This window comes from Aethalodelphis obliquidens, unplaced genomic scaffold (genome assembly GCF_003676395.1).
Source record: "Aethalodelphis obliquidens isolate GAN/ISIS:26980383/991018 unplaced genomic scaffold, ASM367639v1 scaffold83, whole genome shotgun sequence".
NCBI classification, from domain to species: domain Eukaryota; kingdom Metazoa; phylum Chordata; class Mammalia; order Artiodactyla; family Delphinidae; genus Aethalodelphis; species Aethalodelphis obliquidens.
Genome location: NW_020838027.1, coordinates 4,585,588 through 4,606,994, shown reverse-complemented (window position 1 = coordinate 4,606,994; position 21,407 = coordinate 4,585,588). Strand labels below are relative to the sequence as shown.

General features: G+C 46.1%; 1 protein-coding gene across 1 annotated transcript; it reads right to left on the bottom strand.

Moving 5' to 3' along the window:
• Positions 1 to 1,804: 1,804 nt before the first annotated feature.
• KCNA1 (potassium voltage-gated channel subfamily A member 1) lies at positions 1,805 to 3,510 on the bottom strand. The gene has a single exon (XM_027093349.1). The coding sequence runs from the start codon at positions 3,493 to 3,495 to the stop codon at positions 2,008 to 2,010; it is 1,488 nt and encodes a 495-aa protein (XP_026949150.1). The 5' UTR covers positions 3,496 to 3,510; the 3' UTR covers positions 1,805 to 2,007.
• Between the last annotated feature and the right edge of the window lie 17,897 nt (positions 3,511 to 21,407).

Here is a 21,407-nt window from a genome sequence, read left to right as displayed (position 1 = left end):
CCCTGATAGGAAACAAATTCCCCAAGAGTTTTATATTGGCTTCTGGTAGAGAAGAGGAAAAGACAAGTTCGAGGTTCGTGTCAAGTTCAAAGATGGGTCTCGGGCCCCAGTTTCCATCCCACGTTTGGCTGCCAAAGGGACCGAGTCCAGCGGATGGCCAGAGAGCACCCTCCCGGGTCTCTCCTGCCTGGGGCGCAGGATGGCGCGGTGTCCCCGCAGTGCGAAGTGAGAGAGCGAGGGTGGAAAAAGGAAAAGCGAAATATCTGTGCCCCAGCCTCCCTCCCTTGTGTTACATAACTTCTCAGCTGTGCTAATGGAGGCGCCTTCTGCAGTTCGCTGTGGGTACAGGATAAAGGCACTAAGCAACTATTAAATCAATTGGTTGCGTTTCTTCAGGGAGCCTCAGGGGGAGGGCCGAAGTCTCTGCAGACTTCAAATCATGACTGCAAGAAAGAAATCAGCTCTGCTCTGGGCGCATACGATGGAGAAACATTTTCATTTACATCTTAAGAATGCACCAAAAAGCATGCAGTATTGCACCTTTGTTTGTTTGTTTGTTTGTTTTGCTTGTGTTTCTCTTCAGCTAGAAAGAATACGTGTTCTTAGGTGTTGCTCTATATACCTTGATAACTTAAGTTTTCCACAGAGCTTCGCTTTAAGGGATGGGCATGTTGGTCCTCTCTCTGCCTACATCTGCACAGAAACCTGACATTTCCCTGAGCAAAGGCAGGAAGATTGACTGAGTGCCCCCCCTCACCCTACCCCCCCTCATTGTTTCTTTTGGGCCCTTCATCCCACAAACTTATAATTTTTATTATTTTTTAACGTTTTTACATTAAATTAATCATGCACTAATTAATTCAAGGTACACCTTAATCAAGTCGGCCATAATGCTGAATAAGAGAACATGCTTCGAGCTCCAAAAAGTTACTGTTCCCAGCTGACTAACATAGGTACTTAAATACAGTACTTTATTTACTAATAAAAATAGTTCGTAAATGAAGGAGTGCACTTTTGGTGAACGCAAATGAAGAAGGATCTATTTTTAGAAGAATCGATTCCAAAGTAAGCTTACCCTCTATTGTCTGCGTTAACGTTCTCGGCATGCGATTGTAAAAGAAATGATGATCAGACTCAAACATGCTTACACTTAGTTTCATTTGTGCTCTGTTGCAATAAGGAGGCGAAGGTTTTACATCCAGTTCTGGAGGCCGGGGTTCAGGGTGCAGGACTGGTGAGAAAAGACCCATTGGGCGCATCTGCAGTTGAGAATCGTAGCAGCACTGCAGATGGATCAATGAATTGCATTCAGTGATCATTTTTTCTTAGAGAAGAGTTTGAATCAGAAGGAAAGGGGGCAGAGGGAAGAATCCCTACAGACCAGGCCCAGTATCAGATTTCTAAGGTGCTTGGTGAACCAGTCTTAAGTAATTTTTTTTTTTCACCTTGGAATATGCAGTTCGGTTGATCAAAGTAAAAACATCTGTTCGTTGCCCGTTTCGGCTGGTGTATCATGTTACGCGTAATACGTCTGATGCACCATCTTAAAATGCGCTGTGCAGTTTGCCAGGATTTCATATCGGAGTCCCATGCAAATTTTAATTTTATATTTCTAAGCGATCATCTGATTCTTAGCTAAAGGAAAAAAAAAAATTTTAAAGAAGCCACCACGGATTAAAAACGGGGAAGCATGTGAACCTTATTTTACCTAGACAAGTTCATGGACTGAGTGATTTTAAACCAGTTTTAGAAAATACACTCTCTTTTCCCATTTTTTAATACAATGAAAATAGTTTCTCTTTTCATGGCTCCTGAAGGCTTCGGGTTTGCCACCCCCCAACATTGGCAATGCAACAATGCATTGACAGTTCGAGAGAGCATTCAAAGACTATTTAGTGAAGTATCTACAACGAGTGACCTGGGTCACTGGGGGTTTGGTTTGGTTTGGTGTTTTAAGTCTTTCAAGCTGCTAAGTGGGGGCTTTTTAGTTTCTTTGCTTTTGGCTTTTTAAACATCAGTCAGTAGCTTGCTCTTATTAACGCAGTTTTGGTCAGCTGCGGTGCAATTACCAGTTCTGACATTGGCCTGTCTAAAGTGGGCTATGCTATTATTCATATCCTCTTCGATCTCCATGTACTCAGATTTGCTGATGGTGGAGGAGCTGCGCCGACTGAGGTCACTGTCAGAGGCTAAATTAGGGGCGCTGACGTGGAGCAACTGAGCCTGCTCTTCCCCCTCGGTTTCTCGGTGGTAGAAATAGTTGAAATTGGACACAATGACAGGTACGGGCAGGGCAATTGTCAGCACACCGGCGATGGCACACAAGGAGCCCACGATCTTGCCTCCAATTGTCACAGGGTACATGTCACCGTATCCCACGGTGGTCATGGACACCACCGCCCACCAGAAAGCGTCGGGGATACTGGAAAAGTGCGACTCAGCTTCTTCCGCCTCGGCAAAGTACACTGCGCTAGAAAACAGTATGACCCCGATGAAAAGGAAAAAGATAAGCAGCCCTAGCTCTCTCATACTGGCTTTGAGGGTCTGGCCCAGGATCTGGAGGCCCTTAGAGTGGCGGGAGAGTTTGAAGATTCTAAAAACCCTTACCAACCGGATGACCCTGAGGATGGCCAGCGACGTGGCCTGCTCGCCCTTCTGGTTCCCCTCCTGCTCAGCTATCTCGGTGCCCAGGGTGATGAAGTAGGGGATGATGGCCACGATGTCGATGAAGTTCATGATGTTTTTGAAGAAGTCCGTCTTGCTGGGGCAGGCGAAGAAGCGCACCACCAGCTCGAAGGAGAACCAGATGATGCACAGGGTTTCCACGATGAAGAAGGGGTCCGTGAAGATGTTGACGCTGTAGACCACCGTGGTGTTGTCGAGGCGGTGGACGGTGCCCGTGAAGTCCTTGTCATCCTTCAACTCGGGCAGCGTCTCCAGACAAAAGATGACGATGGAGATGAGGATGACCATGACGGAGACGATGGCGATGACCCGGGCGGGCCCCGAGCTCTCGGGGTATTCGAACAGCAGCCACACCTGGCGCTGGTACTCCTTGTCGGGCAGGGGGCGCTCCTCTTCCTTGATGAAGCCCTCGTCCTCCCGGAACTTCTCCATGGCCTCCTCGCCCAGCTCGTAAAACTTGATCTCTTCGGAGAACATGTCCAGCGGCACGTTGACCGGCCTCCGCAGCCGGCCCCCCGACTGGTAGTAGTAGAGGATGGCGTCGAAGCTGGGCCGGTTGCGGTCGAAGAAGTACTCGTTCCTCAGCGGGTCGAAGTAGCGCATGCGTTTCTTAGGGTTGCCCAGCAGCGTGTTGGGGAACTGCGCCAGCGTCTTGAGCTGCGTCTCGAAGCGCAGCCCGGAGATGTTGATGACCACGCGCTCGCAGCACTCGTGGTCGTCGTGCTCGGCCGGCCGCGGGTAGCTGCCGTCCTGGGGGTGGCCCGGGGCGGCCGAAGCCTCGTCCACGTTCTCTCCCGACATCACCGTCATGGTGGAGGCAGGGGGCGGCGGCGGCGGCGGCGGCGGCGGGAGACCCGGGGCGGGCCCAGGGCGGGGAGGGGCGAGGGAGGCGGGGTGGGGGGGGACCCGCGCGCCCCCCCCACCTGCGTGCGCGGCTCCCCCGAGCTCAGGGGGCGGGGCTTCCGAGCCAGCAGGTGGAGGGATCTGCCACTTGGAGACCGTCTCCACCCCCCCCCCGCCTGTTTCTCAGTTTGGAGTCCCCCTCGCCTGCCGCCCCGGGTGCAGCTTTTCTCCGGGGCGGGGTGGGGACTGGGGTGGGGGTGGGGGGACTGGGGGTGGCGATGGGAGGAGGCTTGGTGTTTCTTCCTGCTCCGAGGTGCCTTAACGCAGCGCCGTTCTAGCGGCCCGGGCCACCGCTTGGGGGCCGCCCTGGCCTCCCTTCCCCTCCGCGAGCCCTCCTAGGACCCGGGGCAGAGCCAGCTCGGCAGATGCCCTCGCCTGCCACCCCCTCTGCTTCTCCTCGGCTCTCCCCCCTGCTAGCCCTCTTCGCCTGCCGCCTTCTAAGCTCCCACCGGGGCAATCGATGGACGCTGCAGAGAAATAGAAAGTGATACGGGGGCAGAAGATCAGAAGCGTTCATATGGGACGGACCCACAGACACGGAAGAGCACAGACCTCTAGCTTTTTGAGAAAGCACGAGACTTTTGCTAGGGTTATATCACAGACACGCAGACAGACACACGCAGACACCCGAAATCCAAGTTTGGGGCTCCTCCATCCCACTTTCCCCAATGCCCAACAGCCGATCTGTTTACAACTTCGTTAAACTAGAGATCGGAAAAGCGCCCAGAGACGCTGGCGGAGCTCCAGGTCCAGGCAGCGTCCCCGCGCCCCCGGCTCCCCTCACCCGCCGCCCCAAGCCCCACTTCTGAAGCCCCGGACCGGGGAACCCCCTACCTGGCCAGCCGGCTTGGCGCAGGGGCGGTGCTGAGTCGGCGGAGAGCCCGAGCGGGAATGCGGCAGGTCGCCTTTGCGGTACCCGGGCGCAAGCCGCGGCCGCCACAGCATCCGAGGGGCGCCGGGGCCACCGCGCCGCCCTCGCACCTCGTCCTGCTTTCCTTCAGTTGGCCACTCGCCTAACTGGGCAGCGACGGCGGAAATGTCCGTTCCCGACCCCCATTCTCGCCCGTGGCCGGCAACCTGGAGACGCCGCTCTCGCTCTCGGGTGCGGGCAATTCCGGAGGCTGCGGGGCGGAAAAGCGAAATGCCACCCTCTCCCGAGCTCTGAAGCGAATGACGATGCGGAGCGCTCTCGCCCCCTCCCAACACCGTGGGAGCCCTTGATTCGATCCCGAAGGAGGAGAGCGAGCAAGGGCCTGGATCTCCGTGCCTCGCAGGTCCCCTCGGCTTCCCGCACCCCGCGCGGACCTCGGTGAGGCTACGCGGCGCGCCGGGAGCCGTTCGGAGCTCCGAGTGGGGCAGGGTGCGTGCGGCTCGGGTCCGCTCGGTCCATTTCTGGGCGCTGCAAGATCAGCAGAAACCTGAGAAAGCGCCCGGAATGCGGAGCAGCGATTGGCCCACCCGGGCGTGGGTTGGGGAGGGCGGGGGAGGGCGGGAGCGAGGAGGTAGATGGAAAATAGGAGGGGGTGGCTTGGCAGAGGGGGCCTGTCATTCAGTTCCCACCCTTGCCAACACGGCTTTTTCCTTCTCCTGCCAGAAAAGCCGACCGCCAGTTCTCCTTCCCTGTGGTCCACAGCCCCGCACACGCACGGTCCTCTGCCGCGACCTTTCCGGGAATTTCACATCGGAAATGGTCAGGTCCGACGCAATGCAGGCGGTGGTGTTCCTGGCACAACTACTCTGATGGGCTGCCGTTTGTGCAGTCCCACAATAATCCGCTTCTCTGTGCGCTGTCCGGCCGCTCCCGCAGGGGGCTCTGCAGGGCAGACCCAGCTTGTCCCCGCCGGCCTCGGAGAGATGCGGACTTCGGGTTGGGCTCTGCAGTTGAGGATCACCCGGGTCTGTCCTCCGTCGCGCTACTGCGAGGCAGTGGTGCTGAGAGTGTGTCCCTCTTTGACCTACGACGGGAGTTGAAGTTTCCTTGCGATCAGACTATTTTGAAATACCGAGAATGTGACTTGTGGGAAACCAAAGGCTTCGTGGGTTTATGCGCTTGTCTGCCAACTTGGTGCTAATTGGAACGAATCTGAGAAGCAAGTCGCCTGCCCACCTCCCACCCACGTCCCTCTTCCCGAAGCCTCTTTTTCCGGCCTAGGGCCTTCCCAAGGCCCCTTGCAAGGCTGGCAGCTTCTCGGGGACAGGGTCCGCACAGAGGCGCAGGGCAGCAGGAGCCGGGGGCGTGCGCGGTGCCCTCGGAGTGCGGCTCCGGCTGCGCCCCTAGAGGCGCTGCGCCTTGGCGCCTGCAGCGCGAGAGAAGGCAGCCAGCAGCTCCGGTACTTCAACTGCGGCCGAGTCTCCAAGGAGGCTGCAGGAGCCCGGAGTCGCCGCCCATTGGCTCCCCGGCTGCCTTGGGACCACCCCTTAGCACCACCGCGACCGCGAAGCCTCCCGCCGACACCACCCACCTCTTTAATCAAACCGAAAGATTGCATCCTCCCCACTCTGTTGTGGCTAGTGAGAAGCAGGGGCCTCGGCGCGCCCTGCACCCAGGCAGTGCAGCAATCCTGGGTACCGAACTAGTTAAGTCCCTCCTCCAGATACCGACTCCAGCATTCCTTTCAGAAAAAATAGGTATTTGTTCCCTCCACTCCTCCGGAGCCATAGCCCAGCTTTACTTTTACAAACAAAGAGTTCTCTTAAACTCCGCCTTCCCATATTAAGCGCTGCCCTTTCCCCACCTTCCAAACACATATTCCTGTATCCCACTGACTCCGCGGTTCCTTTCCTTTCCACCCTACTGCTTTATTGGAAAGAAAGAAAACAAAAACCCACGAAGCTCTGCATTGCAATGCTGTCAAGTCCCTTGTTTTCTTTGCTACTGCTGCCGGAGGCTGCTGCAGCCCTGAGAACACCCTACTACTAGATCTGATACACATTTTCAGACCCTGTCCTAGCGATACGGGGCTTCCTACGCTGCTCCTGTACCTCCCTCTGCCTGTAGCCCCCCTCCTCCTTTTAAAGGTTTCTGAGACTGTCATCTCCCCAGCCTCATGTGGATGCACTTGCCCTGATTCAGCATTGGGAGGTTGCCTTAGTAGAAGAGATTTACAGACTGGATGAGATCCCAGGTTCCTAAACCCAGGGGGTTATTAGGGGGCACAATAAGATCAACAGGTTTTCAACATCCCTGAAAGATGTTTTTAGAGCCGGACTGGACCTCCATGGAATTGGAAGAAATTTGCTGAGCTAGGAACTCATCATTCTTGATGCAAGCCCACCATTGGTAAGAGTCTGAAGGTGTTTATTTATTCAACAATCTGCTTAGCTCCAGCTAGGTGTCAGCCTAATTCTAGCACTGGAGACATAGTAATAACTAAGACATGAGGTCCCAGACCCCTTGGAGCTCACATTCTTGTGGGAGAGACAATTAACAAATAAACCATTGTATATATGTACCACATCTTCTTTATCCATTCCTCTGTCGATGGACACTTAGGTTATTTCCATGTCTTGGCTATTGTGAATAGTGCTGCTATGAACATAGGGTCATAGGGTGCATATATCTTTTCGAATGAAGTTTTATCTGGATATATGCCATGGAATACTACTCAGCCATAAAAGAGAAATGAAATAATGCCATTTGCAGCAACATGGATGGACCTAGAGATTACCATACTAAGTGAAGTAAGTCAGAAAGAGAAGGACAAATATCATATGATACCACTTGTAGGTGGAATCTAAAGTATTACACAAAAGAACTTATCTACAAAACAGAAACAGACTCACAGACATAGAGAACAGACTTGTGGTTGCCAAGGGGGAGGGGGGATGGAGGAGGGATGGATTGGGAGTTTGGGATGAGCAGATGCAAACTATTATATGCAGAATGGATAACCAACAGGGTCCTACTGTGTAGCACAGGGAACTATATTCAGTAGCCTGTAATAAACCATAATAGAAAAGAATATTAACCATATATATACATCATATATATTATATATGTGTGTATATGTAACTGAATCACTTTCCTGTACACCAGAAACTAACACAACATTGTAAAGCAAATACTTCAATAAAATAAATTAAAAAAAATAATAAACCATACATTATAATTTAGGTAAAAAAAATTTTTTAAGGGGATACAGACTGACAAATACAGGTTTGCATGGATAGGAAAGGTCTCTCTGCAAAGGTAGCATTTGAACAAAGAACTTCAAGAAGAGAGAGGTCAAGGAACAGGGAGACCAGAAGGACGAATATGAGAGCAAATGAAAAGGTTCTAAGGCGAGGACAAGCTCAGCATATTTGGGAAACAAAAGAGGCTAGAAAGAAGTGACCAAGGAAGAGTGTTGGAAAAACTAGGTCAGAAAAGTAGGCAGAGGCCAGCTCATGCAGGGCCTCTTAAGCTACTTTAAGAATATTTCATTTTATTCTGACTGCAGTGGGAAGATATTGGAGGACTTGGATCCGTGCAGTAACGTAATATGATTTGCCTTTTTTTTTTTCTTTTTCTGTTTTTCTTTTTTTGGCCACACCACGTGAATTGTGGGATCTTAGTTCCCTGACCAGGGATTGAACCTGGCCCTATGTAGTGAAAGGACAGAGTCCTAACCACTGGACCACCAGGGAGTCCCCTGATTTGTCATTTTTAAAGGTTATTCTGACTCCTAGAAACAAGCACGAGGTTGGAGTTTATCAAGTAGTACAAACAAAGATGGCTTAAACAAGGAAGATAGTGGTAGGAATAGGATTACATTTTGAAAACAGAGATGGCAGGATTTGGGATGTGGAGGAAAGAAACATTGGAAGAACATCTCCTAGGTCTGTAGCCTTAGTAACCAGGTGGATGGTGATGTCATTTCCTGGACATCACCTGTCCCACCAGAATGTGAGCTACTCGAAGTCTGAGACCTGGTGTGTCTTAGTTATTACTGCATTGGGCCATGGGGGCCTTTCCTCAGAGTCTCCCTGCCCTGACATTCTTCTTGCCCTTTGGCCACTTGACCTGCCTCAACTGCTGCTGGCTCAACCAGTTCTGTGCAGGCAGCAGAATTCTGCCTAATGAGGTGGACCACACCGCAATGTGTGGCATCTGGAGTCCTCAAGGTGGCAAAAAGGGCCAGGTAACCAACACAGCCACATGGAGACATTAACTCAATGGACCAGTGGGAGTTGCCCAGTAGGAGAGATGGGATAGGATGGAGCCTGGAGGTAAATTCCCTCTCACTTTATTCTTTTCAAGGACAAGGGACCCTATGGTCTGGTGACAGGGCTGCATCTCTTTGTGGCTCATGAAGCAGTGGCCAGCTTCGTAACCCGCTACATTGCATTTGCACCTTATCCTTCCCTTTACCCTTACTCTCACTGCCCAGGGGTCGCGCCTCCCATGAAAGCCCAAGGCCTATGTCAGGTTCTGTTTTCTAGGCAGAGGGAGTCCAGACTTCAGTTTGAGACGTGTTAAGTTTGAGTTATCTGTTAAACATCCAATGCAGACGATAAATAGGAAATTGAGCATCTCGTCGATTCTAGGGCTCAGAGAAGAGGTCTGGGTGGATCTGGGTTTCTCAGCCTCGGCACTTGGTCTGGATGCTTTGTAGTTGTGGAGGGCGTTTTTGTTTTGTTGTTCTGTGCACTTGGGGAGGTTCAGCAGCATCTCTGGCTTCTACCCGCCAGCTGCCAGTAGCACCTGATCCCGGTTATGACAATCAAAAATGTCTCCAGACATTGCCAAATGTCTCGTGGGGGGCAAAATCACCCCCACTGGGAACCACTGGGGTAGATGGTAGTTAAAGCCAGAGCTCTAGACCTGGGCACTTGGACGTGAAGGCAGAAAGAGAAGAAACAGTTCAGAGACCGCAACTCAGGATACTCTAATTCTTAGAGGTCGATAAAATAAGGACGTGCCAGTGAGGGAGACAGAGAGAGTGACTGGAAGGTAAGCAAACCAGAAGAGTGAGGGGTCCGTGCAAACAGATGAGTACAGTGCTTTGCGAAGGAGAGATTTTTTTTTTTTTTTGAACGCTGCTAATAGAATGAGTAGAATGAGGAAATTAGAATTAACTCCCGGGTTTAGAAAACTTGAGTTTAAAAGAGATTGAGAGAGACGAATTGATGACAGTGGGTAAAATCAACTCTTGAAGCTTTGGAGTCAATAGGGGGAAAATGGAAGAGTAGCTGAAGCTTCCTTCAAGGAAGGATGACAAGACTTTTTTTTTTTTTTAAGATGAGACCTATTACGTTATGTTTGTATGCTGATGGGAATGATTCATTAGAAAGGGAAAAATTGTTGATGCAGTAGAAAGAGAAACATTGGAGCAATGTTCTTGAGAAGGCAAAAGGAAACTGGGATCTGAGATTCAAAGGAAGAGACTGGCCTTGGAAAAGGACAGTAAATCCATAGAAAGGGGAGTGAGAGCAGAGGTCAGACACAAGTAGTTTAGTAGATGTGACTCTGGGAGTTTGTGGACATTCATTTGTGCAATCAGAAGCAATTTTCACTGTAAAAAGGGAAGCAAAGTCATCAGCTGGAAGCGAGGGTAGGAAGGTGTTCTTGGAAGTAGAAGGAAAAAATGTGAAATAGCCACCCAGTAGAGCAGGAAGGTGAAAGGATTAAAGAATGTAGCAGGATTGCCTGGCAACATCATGGGCTCAATTTTGGTGAAAGAACATGCATTTCAGCGATCAGGCCCTGATTGTTTAAGATAAACTTGGAAGTGAGTCATGATAGAATTAGTTCTGATGATTGTTTATGGGAAATGTGAAACTAGGCTAAACATAGCTTCCTTCTTAGCCTTGGTTTCTTAAGTGTTATGTAGTGGTTAGACAAGACATGGCAAGAAAAGCACTGGTTGTACCAGGCAGGAAAATACCCACGTGGACTCACCTTAGATCCTGCTGAGGGAAGTGTCACAAGAAGGGGATGAATGGGGGATCTCATAAGGTATGAAGTATAATCGTTAAAAGGTAGTATAGAACGACTAGGAGGCAGGAAGGAAACTTCAGAAGTTCACCAAACATTTAAGATGACACTGCGTGGCGTGGATGTCCACGTTAGCCAGGGGTCCTCTTGTTGGGATCTGTGGTCGGGCTTATCTGTAGATAGGCTCCAGGGGCCTGTGAACCTCTAAAATTGTTTACACATTTTGGTATATGTCAATAATCTTGTTTGTGAACATCCAGTCTATCAGTGATTTTTATCAGAATCTCAAAGGGAGCTTCCACTGGAGCAGTTAACAGCCTAGGTTTTTAAATCACAGCTGAGTTCTAATCCAATCACTCTGATATTGGACAAGTCACTCCATTATTTTACATCTTCATCTCCTTATTTGTAAAATGTAATATCTATATCATTGTCTGCTGTGAGGATAAAAGACAAATTGAGTAGTGATCAGTACCTGCCATAGAGTTAAACTTGGTGAAATGTCAAGAGAAAAGGACCAGGAGGTCAGGAACCATTCCATTAGATGCATCTTTAAGAAACATTCACCAAGGACAAAGCAGTCCCTAGATAACTGAGAATCAGAGAAAAGAAGAAGTGTAATACCTATGATCAAGAATCCTTACGGCCAACTTCAATACTCAGGCACAGCAGGATAACGGGTACTAGACTTTTCTCCCACCACGAACAACTAGAAAACTGGATAAACTGCATTAAGTCAGCACAGGGCAAGAGGCAGGGCAGAACTGAGATCTCTTATAAAAGGGAAACAAATGAGATGAGCTCTGTGATAGGCTGACTTTTTTCTAGAAAGTACCTGGAGGTACTTTCCAGAAGCTATGCAAGGAGAGGAGAGCCAAGCAGAGCCTGGAAATCTTAGTGAGCTGAAGAGACAGGGGCTGGAGTCTGGTGAGGCTGAGGTGGCTGCAAGTTATGAGACAAAGTACTGAAGAGGAAGGAGCAACACAATGAAGTACACCAGAAATCTGCATGGGGTCCCCTTGAGTCTGTTGATAAATACCAAACTACACGTGGGTAGATAGGGTAAAACCCCAAGGGGCTGGTTTGGCTTAATAGTCAAACATCAGTCAATGCAACTCACTCTACAGGGCTAATCAAAGGAGATTCTTAATAGATGCAGAAAAGCTATTTGACAAAATTCAACACCCATCCATTATTAAAACAAAACAAAGAAGGGACTTTTCTGGCAGTCCAGTGTTTAAGACTTTGCCTTCCAATGCAGGGGGTCCAGGTTTGATCCCTGGTAGGGGAGTTAAGATCCCACATGCCTCGGGGCCAAAAAATCCAAAACATAAAAAAACCCAGAAGCAATATTGTAACAAATTCAATAAAGACTTTTAAAATAGTACACATTGGGTTTCCCTGGTGGCGCAGTGGTTGAGAGTCCGCCTGCCGATGCAGGGGACGCGGGTTTGTGCCCCGATCCGGGAAGATCCCACATGCCGGGAAGTGGCTAGGCCTGTTAGCCATGGCCGCTGAGCCTGCGCGTCCGGAGCCTGTGCTCCGCAACGGGAGAGGCCACAACAGTGAGAGGCCCACGTACAGCAAAAAAAAAAAAAAAAGGTCCACGTAAAAAAAAACAAAAACAAAAAACAAAACCAAAAACCTTAAAAACAACAACAACAAAGAAAAACAAACCTCTTAGCCACTAGAAATAGAAAGAACTTCCTTAACCTGAAAAAGGACATCTACCAAAAGCCTACAATAAACATCTTACTCAATGGTAAAAAGGTTGAACACTTTCCCTCTAGAATTGGGAACAAGGCAACAAGGCAGTAATATGCACTCTGATCACTCCTACTTAACATTGTATCAGAGGTCCTAGTCAGTGCAATAAAGCACTAAAAAGAAATAAAAGGCATACAGATTGGAAAGAAAGAAGTGAAATTGTTCTTATTCATAGACAACATGAATTTGTATATGGAAAATCCTGAAGATTCTACCAAAAAACTAGCAGAAATATTAAGTGGATTTAGTAAGGAAACAAAGGGAATATATAAAAATCGGTAGTATCTCTACCACCTACAACAACATCAAAAAACATAAAATGCTTAAACATAAATGTAAGAAAATATGTTACACATAAGACCCGTACATGTAAAACTACAAAACATTGCTGAGAGAAAGTTAAAAAGACCTAAATAAACGGAAAGCTATACCATGATCATGGATTGGAAGACTCAGTATTATTATGATGTCAATTCTCCCCAAACATAACTTCAATCAAAATGCCAACAGGCTTGTTCACAGAAATTGGTTCTAAAATAAAGCTGATTCTAAAACTTATATGAAAACACAAAAGACCTAGAATAAAAGAAGTTTAAAAGAGAACTATGTTGTAGGACTTACACCACCTAATTTTAAGACCTACTATAAAGCTGCAATCATCACAACAGTGCAATATTGGTGTAAAAAGAGACATACAGATCCTTGGAACAGAACAGAGAGTCCAGAAATAGATCCACACTTATATGATCAATTGATTTTCAACGAGGTAATTAAATGGGGAAAAGAATCTTCTCAACAAATGGAGCTGGAATAACTGAATATCCATAAACCTTCACACTTACCTCACACTTACAAAAAAAAATTACTCAAAATGGATCACAGACCTAAATGTGAAACTAAAACTGTTTAACTTCTAAAAGAAAATGCAGAAGAAAATCTTTACGACTCAGAACAAAGACATAAACCATTAAAAAAATTGAACTTCATAAAAGTTAAAAACGTCTGCTCTTCAAAAGACACTGTTAGAGGGTGGACTTAGAGACTGTCATACAGAGTGAAGTAAGTCAGAAAGAGAAAAACAAGTATCGTATGTTAACACATATATGTGGAATCCAGAAAAGTGGTATAGATGATCTTATTTGCAAAGCAGAAATAGAGACACAGACGTAGAGAACAAACGTATGGATACCAAGGGGGGAGAGGCAGGGTAGGATGAATTGGGAGATTGGGATTGACATATACACACAACTATGTATAAAATAGATAACTAATGAGAACCTGCTGTATAGCACAGGGAACTCTACTCGGTGCTCTGTGGGGACCTAAATCGGAAGGAAATCCAAAAAAAGAGGGGATATACGTATACATACGGCTGATTCACTTTGCTGTACAGCAGAAACTGACACAGCAGTGTAAAGCAACTATACTTCAATTTTTAAAAATATATACTGTTAAGAAAAGGAAAGAGCATGCCACAGACTGGGAGAAAATATTCACAATGCACATATCTGACAAAGGACTCATATTCAGACATATCAGCAACTCTTACAACTCACTAATAAGACAAACAACCTCATAAAACATGAGCAAAAGATCTGAATGGACACTTCACAAAAGACACATCCTTTATGATTCTATTTATATGAAATTCTAGAATGAGCAAGCACAGATCAATGGTTTCCTGGTACCAGAGAAGAGAGGATTGACTACAAAGGGTCAGGAGGGAACTTCTAGGTGATGGAAATGTTCTATATCTTGATTATGGTGGTGGTTACACAGTGTATTTTCAAAACTCATAGAACTGTACACTTAAAATAAGTACGTTTTATTGTGTGTAAATTATACCAAAATTAAATTTATTTTAAAAATTTCTTGTCAAATAAATAATATTGATGCATGTTGAGGTGACAGAAGAAGGTTAGAAACAGTAATATTTTTCTAGAGCTTAACCTGTGACAGTTTCTTAAACTGCTCTGAGTTGTCCTTGAAAGGAGGAATATATGAGGTGTGAAGGAACAGAGGAATTTCCTATCTTACTAGGACTATCTGGGCAGGTTCACAACTTGGAGAAGAGAACTATAGCATTTAGGAATTCATTAAAAAATAATTATTGAGCATCTATTGATTGCCTCAGTCATTGTGTAATATATCAGAGACCAAGACAGAATCCTTGCCCCCAGTGAGGTCCTATTCTTATTGTGGAGATAAAGATGTAAATAGGTAATTACCATACAGTATGAAAAATGCTTTAATGACACCAGGTATGGAAGAGCGGCCCCTAAGCCAGCCTTGGGAGATAGGGAAGAACTCCCAGGAGAAATTTCAAGGTAACAAATAAGAAGAATCCTAATAGAAGAGTAGGAGGTATGGCCATTGGAGTCTCTTGTGGACCAAAGTCAGGTTCTGGATGTACAGGGGAGCCAAGAGCATATCCAGAAAAATAAAACTTATGTCAGTAGACCTGGAGGATTGAGTATAAAGAGGTGAGCGGCAAAAAAAATGAGGTCAGAGAAGTTTCCAGGAGCCAGGTCATGAAGTGCCTTGCTGGTCACCGTTGTGGACACCACTGGTTTCCTCCTGAGTGTCCAATCCTCTCTTTCTTCCCCCAGACAGGACTCCCTTGTACATAGCCTGAAGGGAAGCCCACTGCTCCAGGGTATCTCATCAGGAATCAGACTGTGCCCCACCCCTAACCCAGGAGATGCGAGGGGAAGCCTTCTGGAGGGCTTCAGAGAAAGGCTTCCTCAGTGGTAAGAAAGAGCCATAGAAAGATTTTGTCTTCATCCTCAAGATGTCATGTCTGATGAGTCATCGGTATACGCATCCTGTTTCCAGACTGAATGATGAAGCCAACACTGAAGATGTCATAGCAAAAAAGGAAAAACCTGGATCCTGGTGACATCGTTGAGCAGCTGAATCAAACAGCCATGAAGCTTCCTATACTAGAAATTCCTGTTATGAAATTCAATGATTTTCTCGTGGTCAAGTGAGTTTGAGTTGAGCTAGCTCATTAAATCTTATTAAAGGATTTTTCGTTAAGGATTTTAAACAGACTTGTAAAATATCATGGACAATATATGGAAATGATTTAGATGTAGATGCTTGTGTCAATTATAACTCTTTCTGATTATAGAAGTACAAACTCAACCCCAAATGGCTTAAACCAAATAAAAGGAAGGGGCAGGGGGAATAGAGGCTTTGGGGAATAGAAATGGAGCTTCAGGAAGGCTTTACCCAGCACTCAAGGTCCATGACCAGGACCTATTTTTTTCCTTCTCCATTTCCCTTCCTCAATGCTCACTCTACACTCAGGTGCTTTTTTTTGGTGGGGGTGGGGGGGGGGGGGGCGATGTTTCCAAGATGGCTGTCAGAAAGTCCAGAAGTTCTGTACCTCATGGCTGGTAGGAAATATGTCTAATTCCCTGGTGGCTCAAATAAAAGTTTTGGAATTGAGCCTTAGTGATCCTCAATTGGCCTCACTTGTGTTACTTATACATCTTTGAGCCCATCCCTGCAGTCAGGAAGATGGGATGTGCCAACTGGTTTAAAGAAATCAAGGCCCTTCCCTGGAGATGGGATGGAGTCAATCTCACCCAAACTCTATGGTGAGAAATTTCAGAGTACTGGTAAAGATTAAAAGAGGACTGCATGCTAGGGAGATGATCATCAAATGTCCAGAAAGGAGGTGATAGAGTGAGTTAGGAATGGCTCCTAGGTCTCTGGCTTGGGCATCCTAGAGAGAAATGCACTTCAGGAAGCTGAGTTAAGATGAGCAGGATAGTGAGATGCAGTGACCCACCGGTCATTGCTTGTCTTGAAAACAGAAGTTTCAGTAAAGTAGTGGGAACAGATGCCAGACTGTAGTAGTCAAGGGATAAATGGAGTGAGCAAGGGAAGTGAGGGCAAGCAAGCATTCTTTGAAGGATCTTGGAACTAGCGGGCAGGAAGGAGATAGAGGCAGGAGCTAAAGGGGACTGTGAGGTCAAGGGAACTTTATTTTTTTAATATAGGAGAGATTTGAGCATGGTTTAATGCTAAAGATGATAAATGAAAAATATATAAGGAAGAACAAGATTGAAGATATAGGCCAGAAGTGGGGTAACTCATGGAGGAAGATCCCTAGGAAAGATGTCAAGAAAGATACAGAGCACAGCTAGAATAATTAATCTTAAAGAAGAGTGAGGGACTTTTCTTCACTGTGATAGAATGGAAAGAGGAAAGGACTAATGGGAATGCACTGGAAAAGTGAATTCAGGAAACTGAGGGATATTCCATCTGAAGGTTTCTAGTTTCTCAGTGAAGTACCAGATGTTACCTACTGATGGTCGTATGACAGGAGACCATGAAAGGTCAAAGATGGTCCCGAGGAAGAAGAGGAGAGATAGTGGATTGGGAAAACATATGGGACTTTGCTGTTTTGTCCCACATCATCTAGAAGGTGTGTAGTCTATGCTCATAAAGACCAAATGAATTTTTGGCCTACCCAATACAATCAGAATCCAGTGACTGGGACCATGTATTTTTTATCTGTTACCCAATAGATCACCTTCCAATCCAGTCAGATGCCACCTCAGATGGGAACTCAGAAGTCCTTTCTCCCCTGATTACCCCCTTTCTTCTTTGCCTCCTTTCAGGGTCCTGCCTTTCCTCTAGGGCAGACTGGAGAAACCATTTCTTCCCTTGTGTCTGAGTCTGGAGGAACCCATGCTTATGCCTATCCCAGCAGGGCAATTGTGGAGCCTTCTGCAAGGATGCCCCAGAGAAAGGCTGCTCATGTTAATCACCTCTCATTGTCACCCCTGAATGTGTTATTTTGGGAAAGGCCCCCTCCCCAACAGAGATAAGAATGGAAGAGTACAGGGGTGAAAAGGGCACTTATAGAAGGACCACAAGAAAGCATCAAAGGCCCGACTGAGATCAGAAACCAGGCATGTGAAGAAATGCCAATATGTGCGCTTTTGTGATTTTTCTCCAAAATGTTTCAGCATCTCAGATGTTGAAAAGAAAAGACAGTTGGCAGTGTTGGTTTAAAAAAAAAAAAAAAAACTGTTAAAATGATGTGCTTGTCATAAGGTACAAATAGATTAGGGCATCAGAACACAGATTATAATTTCTAACCCAAAATACATACACTGGGGGTGTTTACATCTCAAAACATTCTGCATTAAGAGTATATCTGCCCAATGGCATAGAGCTTTGAGGCTTCTCTTGCCTAATTTATTCCATCTTGCAGCAGACTCAGAAATGCTTTCCGAGGTAAATTTTCTCTGCTCTAAATATTCTCTTAACCCTGTAACTTATCATAGCTCAGTTATAAGAAATAGTTTTAATGAAAGATTGTTGGAAAGACATACAATACAGACATTTCTCTAGAGCTGCGCTGTCCAGCACGACAGCCATTAGCCACACGTGGCTATTTACATTTAAATGAATTAAAATGGCATTAAACTTCAGTCCACTGGCCCTGTGTTAAGTGTGTAATAGCCACAAGTGGCTGGCGATTACCATGTTGGGCAGTGCAGGTACAGAGCATTTCTACCACCGCAGAAGTTTCTATTGGGCAATGCTGCTTTAGAGCTTCGACCCTTGGGTCAATCCAGACACTTGGTGAGGGCAGTATGGTTTGGGTCGCTTGTAAAATTGCTCTTACGCCTTTAGCTTGCACAGAGGAACATTATCAGAAAAAGCCCTGTAAGTTCACGGTGGTAACTATTGTTAGAACTTTGTGAAGGACACCATCCACCACGGTACACGGTTTCTTCTGTGAGGGCCCCTGGAGGAAGTCTTTATTATTTTTATCTTTTTTATTTTTGGCTGCATTAGTTCTTCGTTGCTGTGCACAGGCTTTCTCTAGTTGTGGTGAGTGGGGGGCTTCTTCTCACTGCGGTGCGTGGGCTTCTCATTGTGGTGGCTTCTCTTGTTGTGGAGCACAGGCTCTAGGCACGTGGGCTTCAGTAGTTGTGGCATGCGGGCTCAGTAGTTGTGGCATGTGGGCTCAGTAGTTGTGGTGCACCGGCTCAGTTGCTCCATGGCCTGTGGGATCTTCCCAGACCAGGGCTGGAACCTGTGTCCCCTGCATTGGCAGGTGGATTCTTAACCACTTTGCCACCAGGGAAGCCCCTTGGAGGAAATCTTAATCTCAGGCTTGAAGTAACCTCTGCTTCTCTTTTTTTTTTTAATTTTTATTTTATATTGGAGCCTAGTTGATTAACAATGTTGTGTTAGTTTCAGGTGTACAGCAAAGTGATTCAGTTATACATATACATGTATCTATTCTTTTTCAAATTCTTTTCCCATTTAGGCTGTTACATAATATTAAACAGAGTTCCCAGTGCTATACAGTAGATCCTTGTTGGTTATCTATTTTAAATATAGCCATGTGTACATGTCAATCCCAAACTCCCAGCCTATCCCTCCACCCACCCTTCACCCCCACCCCCGGAACCATAAGTTCATTCTCCAAGTCTGTGAATCTGTTTCTGTTTTGTAAATAAGTTCATTTGTATCATTTTTTTAGAGTCTGCATGTAAGTGATATCATATGATATTTGTCTTTCTCTGACTTACTTCATTTAGTATGATAATTTCCACGTCCATCCAGGTTGCTGCAAATGCCATTATTTCATTCTTTTTAATGGCTGAGTAATATTCCATTGTATATATGTACCACATCTTCTTTGTCCGTTCCTCTGTTGATGGACATTTAGGTTGCTTCCATGACCTGGCTATTGTAAATAGTGCTGCAATGAACATTGGGGTGAATGTATCCTTTCGAACCATGTTTTTCTCCAGATATATGCCCAGGGGTGGGATTGCTGGATCATATGGTAGCTCTATTTTTAGTTTTTTAAGGAACCTCCGTACTGTTCTCCATAGTGGCTGTACCAGTTTACGTTCCCACCCACAGTATAGGAGGGTGTCCTTTTCTCTGCACCCTCTCCAGCACTTACTGTTTGTAGATTTTTTTGATGTTGGCCATTCTGACTGGTGTGAGGTGATATCTCATTGTAGTTTTGATTTACATTTCTCTAATAATTAGTGATGTTGAGCATCTTTTCATGTGCCTCTTGGCCAACTGTATGTCTTCTTTGGAGAAATGTCTGTTTAGATCTTCTGCCCATTTTTTGATTGGGTTGTTTGCTTTGTTTTCATCTTGTAGTTACTGTGAATTGTAAAGCTTATTCCTTTGCCTTATTGTCTTCAGGCAAACCTAGAGCCTCTGTGTGTGTGTGTGTGTGTGTGTGTGTGTGTGTCCTGCCTTCATTTCCCTTCACGATTGATTTTATACTTTTGTCTTGCATTTTTTAAAAACTACCTAAACCCTTCCTGTTAGAGAAGCATATAAGTAAAGGGAGATTATATGCATAAAATTACCTTCCAGTCACCACCCAGATGTGTGTCCTAGTCATGAGAACATTAGTCAAAACCCAGCCCCTAAGTGCTCTCATTTATCACTCTGGGGTCATTCTCAGCCACGGTACCCTAAACCATTACTTTGGGGTACGTAACAGATAACCGAGTCATAACCGAGGTGTCAGGGTCATAGGACAAATATTCAAATCTAGGTTAGAGCATGAGGCTTCCAAAGGCTTGTCCTATAGGATATGCAGCTGTTACTGGCAGTAATAGGCAGAGCAAAGGTCTAGCCTGCATTGTGGCAACTGAAATGGTTTCCAGTGTGGTTTTATAAATATGTGTGTTTTTTAATCCCAGTCATATAGAAGCAAAATGCCTTTGCTCTGACTTCATACAATGGAGCCTCTAACATGCTGCTCTCATTGATGACATGACATATATCTTACAGTCTGTTAAGCCACAAATAAACACCATGCTTAATTATCCAGTCTAGAGATGGATAGGGATGCCATAGAAAAGCTGTATTCAGAATTTCCAAGCCAGTTTTGCTCCTTTTCACAAGAAAAAAACAAACAAACATTCTGAAAGCTTTGCACTTTTTTTCCTTTTATTCTTCATATGAATTCACTCTTTACAGTACCGCATACTTACTAGGAGCATGTTTTTTCAAGATGGAAAAGGCAAAAAATGCATTGTCCATACCCTTGATAAATGTATTGTCTTCTTTGTTGAGGAGACAAAACTTATAGGAATGTAAAACGACAGCTTCCTAAGGCAGTCCACTGAGCAGCGCGATCTCACATGTTCTAGCGGGAGTTTCGGATGGAAGGACAGGGGCCCATCAGGACAGCCACTGGGCAGCTTGCTGGAGAAGTGATCTTTGGAGGACCTGCAGAGGGGCAGAGAAGGGGGCCCTTCATGAGGGAGGGAAGGCTAGAGCAAAGATGCGGTCATGGGAATGTACAGACCTTTCAGGGGACAAGAAGCAGGTCAGTCTGGCAGCAACACACCCAGGAGGAGATGCTAATGATCGGCGGAGTGACGAACCGGGCTAGAGCGGGGCAGGGGCAGACCAAGCAGAGGACTTGCTAGATTATGTTTCCTTCAAAAACTTGCTATATATAATCCTAACAGATTTAAGTGGGAAAGTAATGTTTCTTCTCATGTTCTATCATGGAAAAACATAAATTTGGGATTCAGATCTAGAGAAAGAAATTTAAGGTAATAAAACTCCGATTGCACAAATTTCCCCATGTAATTACCTTTGTAGAACTGATACACCACTTCCTATCCCTCATTCCAAACCCCTGCACGTTCAGGAATTCACTCTTGAACAACCAAACGTCGTCCGTCAATACTACATCAATTGTGGCCTCGGAAGGAAAAATAAGAGCCAGTTTGCAGCCAATGTTCAGCGAGAGTGAAAGAAGGTGGACTCATGACAGCAGCTATCATCCAACACATGGTAATGAATTATTTTAAAGTTTATCTTTGTACCATACTTTATGCTTTTCAAAGCTCTTTCTTGTGCATCGTTTTTTAGTCCTGTGACAAAACCTTGGAGATGGGGGGAGCAAGCATTTATTATCCTAATATGATAAAGTCACGGACCAGGAAAAACTGATTGGGGCTTGAACCCTCCATGTTCACGTGGGCATCAGTGGACCCAGGCAGCAAACACAGGTCTTCCGCCTCCCATTTCCCTGCTAGCACCACACTGCCTGAAATTGCTGCTACTTCATTTTCAGACATTTGCAGCTCGGAGTCCATTGTCACTGACT

What these genes read in the sequence shown, in the direction of transcription:
- KCNA1 (XM_027093349.1), bottom strand. Translation starts at nt 3,495, where the DNA reads ATGACGGTGATGTCGGGAGAGAACGTGGACGAGGCTTCGGCCGCCCCG.